The sequence below is a fragment of the Amborella trichopoda genome, chromosome 6 (genome assembly GCF_054954075.1).
Source record: "Amborella trichopoda isolate Santa Cruz 75 chromosome 6, AtrichopodaSantaCruz75HAP2 v2.0, whole genome shotgun sequence".
In the NCBI taxonomy this organism is placed as follows: domain Eukaryota; kingdom Viridiplantae; phylum Streptophyta; class Magnoliopsida; order Amborellales; family Amborellaceae; genus Amborella; species Amborella trichopoda.
The window spans coordinates 46,007,493-46,020,566 of record NC_142341.1 but is presented as its reverse complement, the minus strand read 5'-3'; the positions used below and the strand labels follow the sequence as shown (position 1 = coordinate 46,020,566).

The window sequence follows — 13,074 nt, the reverse complement described above, 5'->3', positions numbered from 1 at the left end:
AAATGCTTATTACCAATTAGCTATACCCCGCAATATTCTATTATTCCACCCTTATTTGTTGAGATACCCAAAATACCCTTGACTGATACAAAATCGAAGCACTCGGGTTTTGGGCTTAAATGGTTAGCACTTGACATATAGTTGTATCTTAAATTCGTTTTTTATAGTTGAACTACCAAAAAAACAAAACCCTATTTTCCCCTTAAAGTTTATTTTCTTTAAAAAATATGCTAGGCCGACCTAGCTCAACTGGGGCCGAGACTAAGCATGGACTAGGACCCTATTCGGGCTGGGATGTTCCCTGGACGGGCCTACGAGGACCTTGGCCGCGCCGAACCCTTTGCCAGCCCCAAGGGCAGATGAGTCATGATCAAGGGTTCGGGGCATTTCTGTCATTCTTGAGAGTTGGGTAAATATGTAATTCTCGTAAAAGACCAGGGGTAATTTCGGCGCAATCCGGAATCGTAGAACTCGTTAACGGAAAGCTACAGTAAGATCCGTGGCGTCCATGGCCTTCCTTTTTTATCCCGTAAACCACCCTGCAACATCCCCCATTCCCCCCTCTGCGAGCGACCTCCTTTTTTTTTATATCCATTTCCTTTACTCTTTCTCACTCTCTCTCCGCATACACTCTCTCTCTCTACTACCCTCCTCAACTCTCTGTCTCTACCCAATGCAATATCTACTCATATAATGGCTAAACTTTAAGCCATTTTTTTACGTGGAATTTTGTGTAGAGTTCTCTATTTCTTGCCTGGATTTCATCTAGGGTTTCTCGTTCCAGTTGTTCTTTTGATATTTGGCGTGTAGGGTCTCTGTTGATTCAAAGACAGTAAAGGTAATTACTCTTTGGCAGCCGAAATTTGGGTTTGGTTTGGATTTGGCATTGGGTTTTAGGGTTTTGGAGTAACTTGGTTTGGATTTTTTTTCCTCTTGTTGTTTTACTGGTTTTTTCTTTAATAATTTTTTATGGTTATAGCTGGACAGGAGGAGAGGGATTGTAAGGCCTTTCAATTCTAGGGCTTGGCTTCGGACTAAGCAGATGCCGGTTAATGTCATAAATGATTCCAATGGTTTGCCGAAGGTGATTTTGACAGAGCCTGGAGGATCATCAGCAGAGGTGCGCATTTTAATTCCAGAAAAAACTGGTTTGTTTTATATTTTTTCTCATTTCTTGGGAATTTGAATCCGTGAGAAACTGAGAGTTTTTTACCAGGAATTGGCGGACTTTTTTTATTGAAGGGATAATTATATTCAAATTATTTATCAAATGAACGGGAAGTTATTTGGTGTATTTTTTATTCTTCATAAATTGCTCTTATGTAGATATTGATAAATGATTGAGATAATTGGGTAGAAATGGAACTAAGTGAAAAGGAGATAAAAGGAAGATGATCGAATTTTGCTATATTTGAGGATAATAGTATTAATTATTAAATGGGTTTCTGTGGTCTGGAATGGTAAACAGTGGAGATATTTGGATGTTTACGATTTCAAAATTTTGACGATTTGCAGCTTTTTGCCGAAAAATTTGCTGCGAGGTATTTTCAAGCATCTATATTTATAAGTTTCTTAAGGGATTGAATCGCACTCAACAGATGTTATGTTTCTTAGTTTAGAAGAAACAGATCCTTTTATCAAAGATAAAAGGAATATCATCTAGAAAGCTCTTTTTCTTTTAATAGGTGCTTTATTTCTCAAAACACATGGATGCAGATGATAAGAGCGTAAAATTCATGGGAAGGAAATTGTGTACGTATTTGAATCCAGATATCTAACTAAGAAAGAAAAAAGTAATATCAATAATATGATGATTCAAAACAGTAATGGAATCAAATGGAGAAGGGACAATTAGGAAGCAAGTTCGGAAATAGGATTCCACTCTTTAGCTAGGCCTGAAATTGATTCTGTGGCCTTCATTTATTGCACTCATAATTTGATTAAGACCTGTGAAATCATCAATTTTTAATGGGCAAATTTTGCTATGCATGACTTCCTTTCTTCCGTAATTTCACTTGGTCTTATTAGAAATCTGTACTATACATGTTTTTTTCATCCAATTCAAATGATCCTTATTATACTTGAAATTATTTATATGTAGTTTTGATTTTAGTAAATTTTTTGTTTAAATGGTCAGTCATGCACTGTCTTCCTGGGTGGATAAGAGGATTCTCGTGTATGATTATATTTTCTGGTTTCTCATATTGTTGCAAGGAGGTCAATTACAACTGTTTTCATACTACTTGAACCTGTAGTTTCCAAAAATGTCTAGGGAATATATGTGGTCATGATGTGAAGAGTTGTCAAGGAAACGTTGGTTTAAGCAGCAGTCATACTAATATGTACTCATGCGAGGCTCTTCAATGATTATGAACTCTCTTTTTTTCAACCTGTTGAGTCTTTCTTTTGGAAGATGGCATATGTTTGTTGTCCCTACCATAATATTTACCGTTTATTCCTTCTAATTGGGATATAAATTTTCGTCTAATTCCCATGGCACTCTTGAAGGAATTCAATTGGTTTTGGTGTAGTCTTACTTGTGATTGGAATTTTTCCAGGTGCTCTTGTATGGTGGCCAAGTTGTATCTTGGAAGAATGATCGTCGAGAGGAATTGCTTTTCATGAGCACCAAGGTAGGCGACTGACATTCTTATGAAGGCTGCTCATATCAACACCGATGGTCGATCATTTAGTTTCATTTTGGCACACTATAAACTTGGCAATTGTATTGACTAGTAGTTGGTGGTCCATTGCCATTTTCTCTTTGAAATGAATTATAAACCTGTACAAAATTTTGCATAAATGCTCACGAAATGGTGTATGCTATTGTCTGTCTGTACTAATAGAAAATGTGATATACACGAAAACTTAATGTTAGAATCTGTTCTCCAATGTGTTGGAAAGGAAAGTTACAGAAATGTACCCCCCTTTACATCCTTTCAATGAAACCTCTTTTACAGGCAAACACTCTTGGGAAAAAGAAATTGACATGGTACTCAATTGAGTGACCCCTTCGTTTTTTTTTTTGCTCTTTCTTCCTTGATTGGTAGGGAAACCTTATGGTTGTTGACTTCAAAGATATATGAGGGTTACTGAATTGCTGTGGTCCAAAACCTACGTTGCATGCTTGGGAGAACTTGCTATATCATTGTTGCATGTTTATAAGCAGAGAAAAGTGAAAAGGAAAATGTGAAATCACTTGTTTTGGCTTGTGTCCTCTAAAAGCTTATCTATGCCATTGTTTCATTTCAGGGTAAAAAAGAAAATAAAGACTAATCGTTGCTTTTTGGGGCTTTGAATTGGTGTTATTTATAAACCTGGAACTTTTTAAAATTGGTTAGGATTACCGTACTTGTAGATCCATCAATTGTATTACTGTGATTTTAGTTACTGATCTTAAAAACACTATGGCTCCCAAGTCCTCTGGGAACGTTTCTATCTTTAGAGCACCTTCTAGGAAAACTTTTTTTGCCTGGTATCTGTCCTCGTCTCTTTCTCATGGAATTAATTGGTTCAATTTCTTATACACAGGCCATCTTGAGGCCTCCTAAAGCCATCAGAGGTGGAATACCAATATGTTTTCCTCAGGTTCACCTTATTTAACTGCCTTCGTAACCTTAAAACATTAGACCATATAATTTTGGTGAAATTAATTGTGATTCTCTTATTATGTAGTTTGGGAATTTTGGTTCCTTTGAACAACATGGATTTGCTAGGAATAGGTTATGGGCTATAGACACATCCCCATCACCATTGTCACCAACAAACAGCATGACAACACTGGATCTAATCTTGAAATCTACAGAAGAGGATTCGAAGACTTGGCCACACTGGTACGCCTGCAAAATATTTCAACTAGTAGTTTTATATGGACAATTCACTGGACATATACCAAATCTTTCTTCTTCCTCTACTCATCTTCTTCTTCTTCTTCTTTTGTGGGTTGGGAGAAAATCATAACCATCTGTGTTGATTTATTGCAGTTTTGAGTTAAGACTTCGTGTTTCACTAGGTCCAGGGAAGTTAACTCTCATTCCCCGAGTAAGGAACACCGACTCGAAGCCCTTCTCGTTCACTTTTGCACTGCGTAACTATTTGTCGGTCTCGGATATCAGGTATTTCTAGTAGTAAAAATAACTAGTTACCTTCTTTTGCAGTCATTTTATATAGCTTGACATTTTTTCCTTTTTGTTCTTGGCTGTTTAAAGACAAGGTTTGATCAAAACATTCGTGGGGTGCATGGTTTTGAGCCCCGGGTGTCTCTTATGGCAGAACCAGAACTCGTACAAGCTGAGCTGTATTTCACAAGTTATTTGAGTTCTGGTCAGTCGGATGCCTATGTATATGTCAGTTGTTGCCAGAAATCTGAATGGGGAACATCCTTGCTGTTTGATTCTTTTTTCTTTTTCTTTTAAATAGTTACTTTTTGAGTTAGAGAGTTGAATCCCAGATGAAGATATTTATGTAGTATCATTTTGTGGGTTAAAGAGTTGAGCCTCTGTTTGAGGTATTTGTAAATGAAGGATGTCCAAACAAGAAGATAATACCATTTTGAGTGAACTAACATGATGCATTTGATTTGCATTTTTGCAGTGAGGTGCGTGTGGAGGGTTTGGAAACCCTCGACTACTTTGATAATCTCCAGCAAAAAGAGAGGTTTACAGAACAGGCTGATGCGATTACTTTTGATGGCGAGGTACTCCTTCCCCAACCCCCCCACCACCCCTACCCTGCCTTCTCTCTCTCTCTCCAAATTTGTCAATGAATTTACTCCTGGTGCAGGAAAATGTGGTAATGCAGTAAATCTCTCTCTCCCTCTCTCTGGTCGTTGAGTTGTGTTAACATCCATTTGATCTGGCTCCTAAAACAAAAATTGCATTGAAGATATTGTTTGACACCTATCTTGACATACCCCCCCCTACTTTTTAAGGGTATTTCTTTTTCTGTCCATTTAACAGGTAGACAGGGTCTATTTAAGCACTCCAACTAAGATTGCGATCATAGATCATGAAAAGAAAAGGACCTTTGAATTGAGAAAAGAAGGCTTGCCAGATGCAGGTTTACAACCAGTTTCCTCTAAATCTTTCTATGTTCCTGATGGAAATTTCAGAAGAAATAACACTCTTTTTCACAAAAATAAATGCTTAGATAATATTTTCCATTTCTTTCTCTTTCAGCGCTGATGAATCTACAAATCCCCATTATGTGATTCTAATGAACTCTAGGAGTTAATAAAAATTCTCTCTATGATTACAGTTGTATGGAATTCATGGGACAAGAAGGCAAAGGCTCTTCCAGATTTTGGAGATGAAGATTATAAGTACATGTTATGTGCGGACTCAGCTGCCATTGAAAATCCAATTGTGCTGAAACCTTGTGAGGAATGGAGGGGCCGACAAGAACTCTCAACGGTTTCCTCCAGCTATTTCAGTGGCCAATTGGACCCTTTTAAAGTCCTCCATGGCTGATGGATCCTGGTGATAAAGCTTTCTGTAATTTATATTCCCTATTCTTAATGGGGTAAATATGCAGTCCCTCTCCACTTTATAGCTATGATTTGTGGTTCTTGATTGATTTTTGTTATCAAGGAACCTTATAAAATCCACGATCTCAATAATACAAATAACCTCTGCTCTGTACCTAAATTATTTGAGACAGAAGAATTTCCAATGCATATGTATATATATGCTACAGGGGTATATAATAGAGCTTGATGGTTTGTTTTTCTAGTGGATCCGAGTTGTTCAATTTTCTATTTGCTCTCTCTTGCTTGCAAGTGCATTACTAAGAACCACCCATATCTGATACACTTTTTGCAATGTGGAAGCTGTTGATTTTTTCAGCCCATTTATTGTTATAGCAGAATTACCTAGAAAGATGAAATTAGAAACTTCCCGAAGCTTTCTTTAGCATCCTGATCAAAGGGGTCCTCTCCCAGGTACATGTTGAAATAGGCTCTGCATAAGAGCTCGCTCTCAGTCTTGCCAACCACCTCACCCTTCACTGCACCAGAACTTGTACAGCGTCATTATACCTCAAAGTTATAGGAACCTTTTACTTCTTGTATGAAAGAAATGGTGAAACTTTGTTATTGTAAATTATAAGGCCATATTAGGCCAGCTCAATTTCGTTTGAAACTTAGAATCAAATTGGACTTTGCCCATTTGGCTAGGTGCCATCAAACCCAGAAAAGGAGCTAACCATTTTTTTTTTGTTTTTTCTTTTTCAAAGTTAACAAATTTCATTTTTGGGAAACATTTGTCAACTCTCAATTATTACTTTCTATTTTCATAAAAAATCCCCTAGGAAAACCAAAAAAGTTATGGAAAACTATTTGAGAATTTACTGCACTGGAAAATTTCGAAGAATGAGATTGGCATTAGACAGTTGGATTTAGGCTTGTAAATAACAATTTATAAGATCATTTGTACAAATATGAAACAGTTCTATTACCATTGTAAAAACATTCATCTGTAGCGTGTTCGGTTCAGAAAACCATGATGGATTTTTTGTTCCAGTTTGTCTCAATGGATATATTAAAGATATATTTGTGTAGTTAGTATTTTGGATTCCTTGGTTACGATACCTTTAGTTTGCAGGACAAAACCTGGAAGCCTGGAAATCTCAATTATTGAACCAGTCGGGAGTTTAAGGCCACCCTGGACTTCTCCCATTAACCTACATGGTACAGTCACCATCATCACTGCTCTTATAGGGAGAATATAGCCCAAAGACAATACAGAGAAACCAAAATGCTTCAGGTTGCTTTATGTTTTTTTTGTTTAGAGAACCTGTGTATGTGTGTCAGTGTGTGTGTGTGTGAGAGAGAGAGAGAGTGAGTGCAGTTAACCAAAATGAGATAAGGGGATACTTGTTTAGGAGCTCCTCGTGTTTTTGACCTGTGAGTTTTTTAATAGAGGCGCCGATGCCTTCGTCTAAACTCTTTCGAACCAAGCTCATGGTGAGGCCACCAAATACCATGACCAACCTCACCATCATCGGTGCGTCACTATCAATCACAAGCTCGAAAATTTCCTTGGTGACTTCATTCACCCCCTCTCCAAACTTTGACCTCACCTGCTCCCTCAGTTTATTGTTGTCCGCATAGATCCCTGCAGCATGGTTTCCAAAACTTGAGTTGGCATTCCCACTTCCTCTCTCTCTCTCTCTCTCAAACGCTTACGGACACACAAGAACCAGTCGCTCTCCCTATCTTGATCGCTATAAAACACACATGCAGGCACTCTTCACTGTTGCTCAAGAGATAACAGGGAGAAGTCAATACAGAAGTTCTGAGATTTGAGATCACTCGGTGTTTTTTATCCCCTGTAGCAGGGTTGAACAAGGAGATAAGAGCCATCATTTTGTTCTTCAAATTCTGGTACAAGGAGGATATGGTTGGTCGTTGGATGATCATTTTCCTAGGGTACAAGGGGGCTATAGTTGGTCATTGGATATAAAATCATGCAGCAATGTCGCGTTGAAGTCCAAAACAAAATTTTCGAACTTTGAGAGACACCCAGGCTGTCCAATCATACATCCTACGGCTGTGGGTGATTGTAACCTCTTTATGCTAAAAAAACTGTTATGACATGATACAATCCTAGTTCTTTTACTTCTTTTTTGTTTTTCTTGTTTATTTGCTGCTAAACTTAGAGATGGGTAAAAAAAAACTAGAAACTAGCAGTTAAGAAAGAAAATGAGTGTAAAGTGTAAAATGAAACCTTGTTGGATTACTACATTTAAGGTACATGAAATCAACAAAGAAAAAAGAACAAAACGTTCTGACATAAACGTAAACACATCGTGAGCATAGATTCTGGGACACTGTTCATTCAAGCTTACATTGTGTACTGGAGGAATAGAGTGAGTGCATGCATGGGTGTTTATGCTATACATATATGTACAGGTTATACATGTAATATTTGTATGTATGTAGATGTATGCTGAAATACCAAAGCTGTAGATCTTGAGACCAAAGCCCATGATGCTCTTCTTCCGAAGGCCGACTCCATTGAGGTCGAGTGGCGTCCCATGTCCATCAACACCGAGTTTGATTGGGAATGAAACCCCCGTCTTTGGCTCAATATTAGCACCCTCATTGCCCTTCCCCTCAACTGAGCTTGCCATTTTTTTCTTTTTCTCTCTCTCTAGGCTGAGTCCTCTCTCCCTCCCCCTCTCTCTTCTGTCTTAATAGGCCTGGATCCACACATGGGCTCAAAGTTAAAATAGCATGGCTGAATAGATGAGGTGGTTGGGCCTGGATCCACACATGGGCTCAAACTTAAAATAAAGTGGTTGAATAAGATGAGGTTGTTGGGTGGGGCCCATAGAATTAAATTGTGGGCCTTCTCTGAGGAATAGGGCTGCAGCCCTATTAAAAATAAGTAAAGTTAAACCTGATCATTATTCATTGAAAATTATAATTCAAGCATTGAAAAACCTTTATATCCCTCAACTAAGCTTGAACATATTAGTTGTGGAAAAAAAAAAAAAAAAAAGGGATGTTAAGCTCTAAGCATTATGTATAATGTAATAAGTTATCTTGATCGATCATTTCATCTTAAGAATAAGTGTTTGTAGATTCGTCAAATCTGTACCATTTTTTGAGTTTTCGATGCCAAAAGTGCTTTTTTAAATAAAGATTGGGGGGAGGGGGTTGACCATAAAGCCGAGGCTTTATAGAAACTTCATCTTTGATTATTGGTCCGTGTGGACGCCTCCATGTACTTACTTGCTTTTAATCTCCACCAACCTTGTTATCTCCTGCCGTTTAGATGGATTCGAGAGTAATGAACCCAATCTTTAAGTCACAGTACCTAAAAAACAAGTGAGGTGATTAGATCTTTACTCTTAAAGTGGTTGTTTCATAATCCATGGACTTGGTTTCTGAAGTTGAAAGTTACCTCCTCCACTGTATTGTTCACAGAATTTCGAATTGCTCTTGTACCTAGCAGTAGGCATTTCCTTGAAATTTTTAGTTCATCAATCATAAACATAACCCCAATTTGTTCCAAAGCCGGAATGATCCACATTATCCAACTATGTCTATACTGAAGTCTAGGTGTTCCTCATAACTTTAATGGTAAGACGACAAAGTATTCGGTATAATTAAAAACTAAATGAGTGATTTACGTCCAGACTCTAAATTTTTATTTAAAATATGAAATGCTCTGTTTATAGGCAGAAATTACAAAGAAAGTTGGTCAACCAATCATTTTTTTTTTTTTTTCAAAATTGCCCTTTGGTCTAATTATGAAGTCCTCTTGTTGAAATTTTTTTTTTTTAGAAGGGCAGTACCCCAAGCTTTAGGGCAATGCCCTACTAACAAAAAAAAAAAATTCACGCTTCCTCCTATGTTTTTTCCACATTCTCTCTCGTCATCTTCTCTCCTCTCTCCATTTATCCTTTTCTTTTTCAATATAGCTATTAAGTTTATCTTAAATAGATATAACTCTCTTTCTATTTAGTCTTTCACTATATCTTCCTCTCACATTTCCTTTTTACTAAATATATGATTTAATTATAAGAAAAAGATAAAATATATATGTTTATTAATATAAGTAAAAATCAAAAGTTATCTGAAATTATAAATATTATGGGCAATAGCTTTATAGGGATAAAAAATAAAAAATAATCTAAAAATGTAAATGTTATAGGCAATAACATCTCTATCCATTTATTTTTTTAACTCTCTTTCTCTTCGTTTAAATTATCATCCTCGTTTCCAATAAAGCTATTAAGTTTCTCTTTAATAGATATAACCATATCTCTTTGTTAATTTATTCTTCGTCTCTAGCTCCCTCCCACATTTTTCTTTACTGAATATATTATTTTTTACAAGAAAATGTAAGTAGAGATAAAAAATTATCCAAAAATGTAAATGACATAAATACTAATATAATTAAGCTATAGTTTACTAGCAAGAAATAATTAATTCTTAGTTTGAAATTATAGTATTTAGTTAACTATTTTGTCTCTCTGTACTACTGTAAACAGGTTACGCTCATACAAAAAAATTATACTTTTGTAGGTAATGATTTTAAAACTATGTTTATGCTATTTGTGTAATAATATATGTTTGATAAGAGAATATACAAATTTAATAATGATTGAAAATATTCAATACTAATTATATTACTGCCATAAATATAATTTATTAGTATGCCAAATTATTATGGTTTTTAATGATGCTCCAACCAAATTTCTTTTATTTTTTTTCCCCCTTAAATTCACAGATTTTCTTATTACAAAATTTACTAGTAGGATTTGTTTAATAGGAAAAATAATACCAAAAATTGAATTATTTACAAATAAATTTTTTCTATTAATTCCTCTATTAGATGAGAATTATATGTAACATCCAAGAGATATAAATATCGTTATAATGTAATTTTGAAGTAGGTATATTTTGTGATCGAAATACAAATTGTTAATAAAAAAATATAAAAGAAATATCTTTATTTTTTTTGCATTATGGTCAATTATCTTTTTTAAATAATACTTACATATAAGTGAATAAAATATTACCAAATATGAATAAAACTAATTTTAAATGAATATCATATAAGTAAATAGACGATACAAGTTACATTTGCAAATATGTAGTAATTAAAAGTATAATATTATTATAATTCTCTCTCTCTCTCTCTCTCAACGTGGTCTTATATGTACGCAACTCTCTCTTACTCTTTCTCCCCCTCTCTCTCTCTCATGCACAACCTTAACAATCTAAGGGTGTTAATCTGGCTCTAGAACAAATCAATTATAAAAATAATGACAACCATAAATAATAAGGAAAAGTATATAATGAGATTATTTATCTTTTGTACAAAGTGATCACAATTAATCTAGACCATTGGATGTGAACTTAAGTGGTTGCATTTATTTCATTAACTATGCTCAAAGTTCAAAAGAAGTTTTTTCGAATTTTGTGCACATGCAATCTATCAGATTTCATATCCGGTGCTTGTAAGTAGTTTTAACCTCCCTGTAACAAAAGTAAATGATCTTATTGTATACAATCTCAAATAATAATGCATTGTTTTTCAAATTTTGATTCATTTGATAGTAATTAATTAATTTTCAATTTTAGTTGTAATAATAGACTGCAAGCTTCATGCTTACCAAAATTAGTTTTTATTGCCTAACACTATTTTTTCGCGTGGTCGTTTTTGTATATTGGTAAATCACCCAAGTTTTTTTTGAAAAAAAAAAAAGGCGGTGATGTCATTTGTACAGTGCTTTAATTTATATAGGCAGCTAAAAGTGAATCTCTTAAATTATTATTTTTTATTTCCTTATTATCTTTCAAGTTAATCAATAAATTTTCCCCATTGCTTCACCAATAATTTTGGCTTACTTGGATGGCTTTTGACAACATGTTATAATTGAAGCCTTTGAAGGTGACTCATGGAAATGTGATGGATGCTAAGAAGTTGTCCACAGATCCTCACTTTTTTTGTGTGGTCGTCATTTTCGGTAGATTACTCATACTTAAAAAATAAAATCGAATATCTAATCTAAACCACCAACGAGGTGTGCTGCCTTTCGAACCCTGATTGATGCCTACTCCAATTTACTGTTTTTAATGAATCTCCTTTAGTTATTTTGGAACCTGGATGAAAAGAAATTCTATAATTAATTAATTTCTAAAAAATGAATTTCTCTATTCGATTATTTCAATAATTATTTCTATTCTAAATTAGATTAAAGAATTTCTTGATATTTTATTCATATAAAATGAAATTTAAATTCACATATTAATATTATAAAAATAAAAATATTTTTTTATTCTTTTAAAATAAAAAATCTATTATAAAATAAAGCTTAAAATTAAATTTATTTATATTATTGTTATAAAATAAAAATTACTTTAAAAGGAAAAATATCTAATTCTAATTAGAGAGTAGTATAATAATAGTATTAGGTTATAGGTGTAAATTAGATTTGAAATATTCGATATCATATTAAGAAATACAATACATTGAGCATAAGTAAGGTAAAATGCATCAATGATAGAATCATTTCAGATTGAATCAAATAATGCTTTGATAGAAATGCAAGAAGAGGGATAAAAATAAGAAGAAAAAAATAGGGGTAAACTGTTTACTGATAGGACAATATCTAATGAACGTGTCCAAGAGGAATGAAAGAGGTGAAATAGAATCACAATGGGATCTCGGTCTCACTCAAAAGGTGATATGGCGAAAATTGGTAGACTATATGAACTGAGTTGAATTGAGCCTTGGTATGGAAGTGTACTAAATGGTAGCTTCCAAATTCAGACAAACCCTGGAATGAAAAATGGGCAATCCTGAGCCAAATCATATTTCCTAGAAAGTGGAAACTAAAGGAAATGATAGATGCAAAGAGTCAACGGAAGTTGTTCCAACAAAAGGAGTTGACCTCGTTGGGTAGAGGAATCAATCCATATATAGGACCCCAAAAGGGATGAACCTATGTATTGGTATTCAATTGAAATATCATAGGACTCCAAAAGGGATGAACCTATGTATTGGTATTCAATTGAAATATTCAACGATTAATTACAATCCGGATCCTTATGTGATACGTTTCAAAATTCTTGTGAATCGATCCCAAGTTGAAGGAAGAAATATTCATTGATCCAATCATTCACTCCAGAGTTTGATAGACCATTTGAAGAAATGATTTATCAGACAAGAATAGAATAAAGATAGAATCGCATTCTACATGTCAATCCCGGTAAAAATGCAATTTGTAGTATGAGGAAAATCTATCAACTTTACAAATCATGAGGGTTCAAGTCGCTCCACCCTCAATCAAAGATAGAACCGGTTTTCTCCCTAATCATTCACCTCAAAAACAATGAAAATTGAGGAAGGAATAGATGTAGAAATAGTAAGAACTTTCAAAATGAAGGGGACTGAACAGGAAAAAGACCTGTTTTTTTTTTTTCGTGGAGAAAAAAACTATATAAAGCAAGAAGATCGTGTATCCATTAGCGAAGGCTTTAAACCAAGATTTCTAGATGGATTTGGTGGGGTATTAGTATATCTAACACATATGAAAGTTTGTCCTCTAGAAACGGAA

General features: G+C 34.6%; 2 protein-coding genes across 2 annotated transcripts; one reads left to right on the top strand and one right to left on the bottom strand.

The window, feature by feature from the left end:
* The first annotated feature begins 679 nt into the window (after positions 1-679).
* On the top strand, positions 680-5,729 carry LOC18442057 (putative glucose-6-phosphate 1-epimerase). The gene is made up of 9 exons (XM_006852281.4): positions 680-838; positions 980-1,120; positions 2,559-2,633; positions 3,532-3,588; positions 3,676-3,833; positions 3,984-4,115; positions 4,594-4,696; positions 4,959-5,058; positions 5,257-5,729. The coding sequence occupies exons 2-9, from the start codon at positions 1,043-1,045 to the stop codon at positions 5,466-5,468; spliced, it is 915 nt and encodes a 304-aa protein (XP_006852343.2). The 5' UTR covers positions 680-838; positions 980-1,042; the 3' UTR covers positions 5,469-5,729.
* On the bottom strand, positions 5,575-8,352 carry LOC18442058 (chalcone isomerase-like protein 1). The gene is made up of 4 exons (XM_006852282.4): positions 7,956-8,352; positions 6,872-7,112; positions 6,587-6,678; positions 5,575-6,003 (listed from the first exon to the last, which is right to left on the bottom strand). The coding sequence occupies exons 1-4, from the start codon at positions 8,128-8,130 to the stop codon at positions 5,870-5,872; spliced, it is 642 nt and encodes a 213-aa protein (XP_006852344.1). The 5' UTR covers positions 8,131-8,352; the 3' UTR covers positions 5,575-5,869.
* Positions 8,353-13,074: the final 4,722 nt, after the last annotated feature.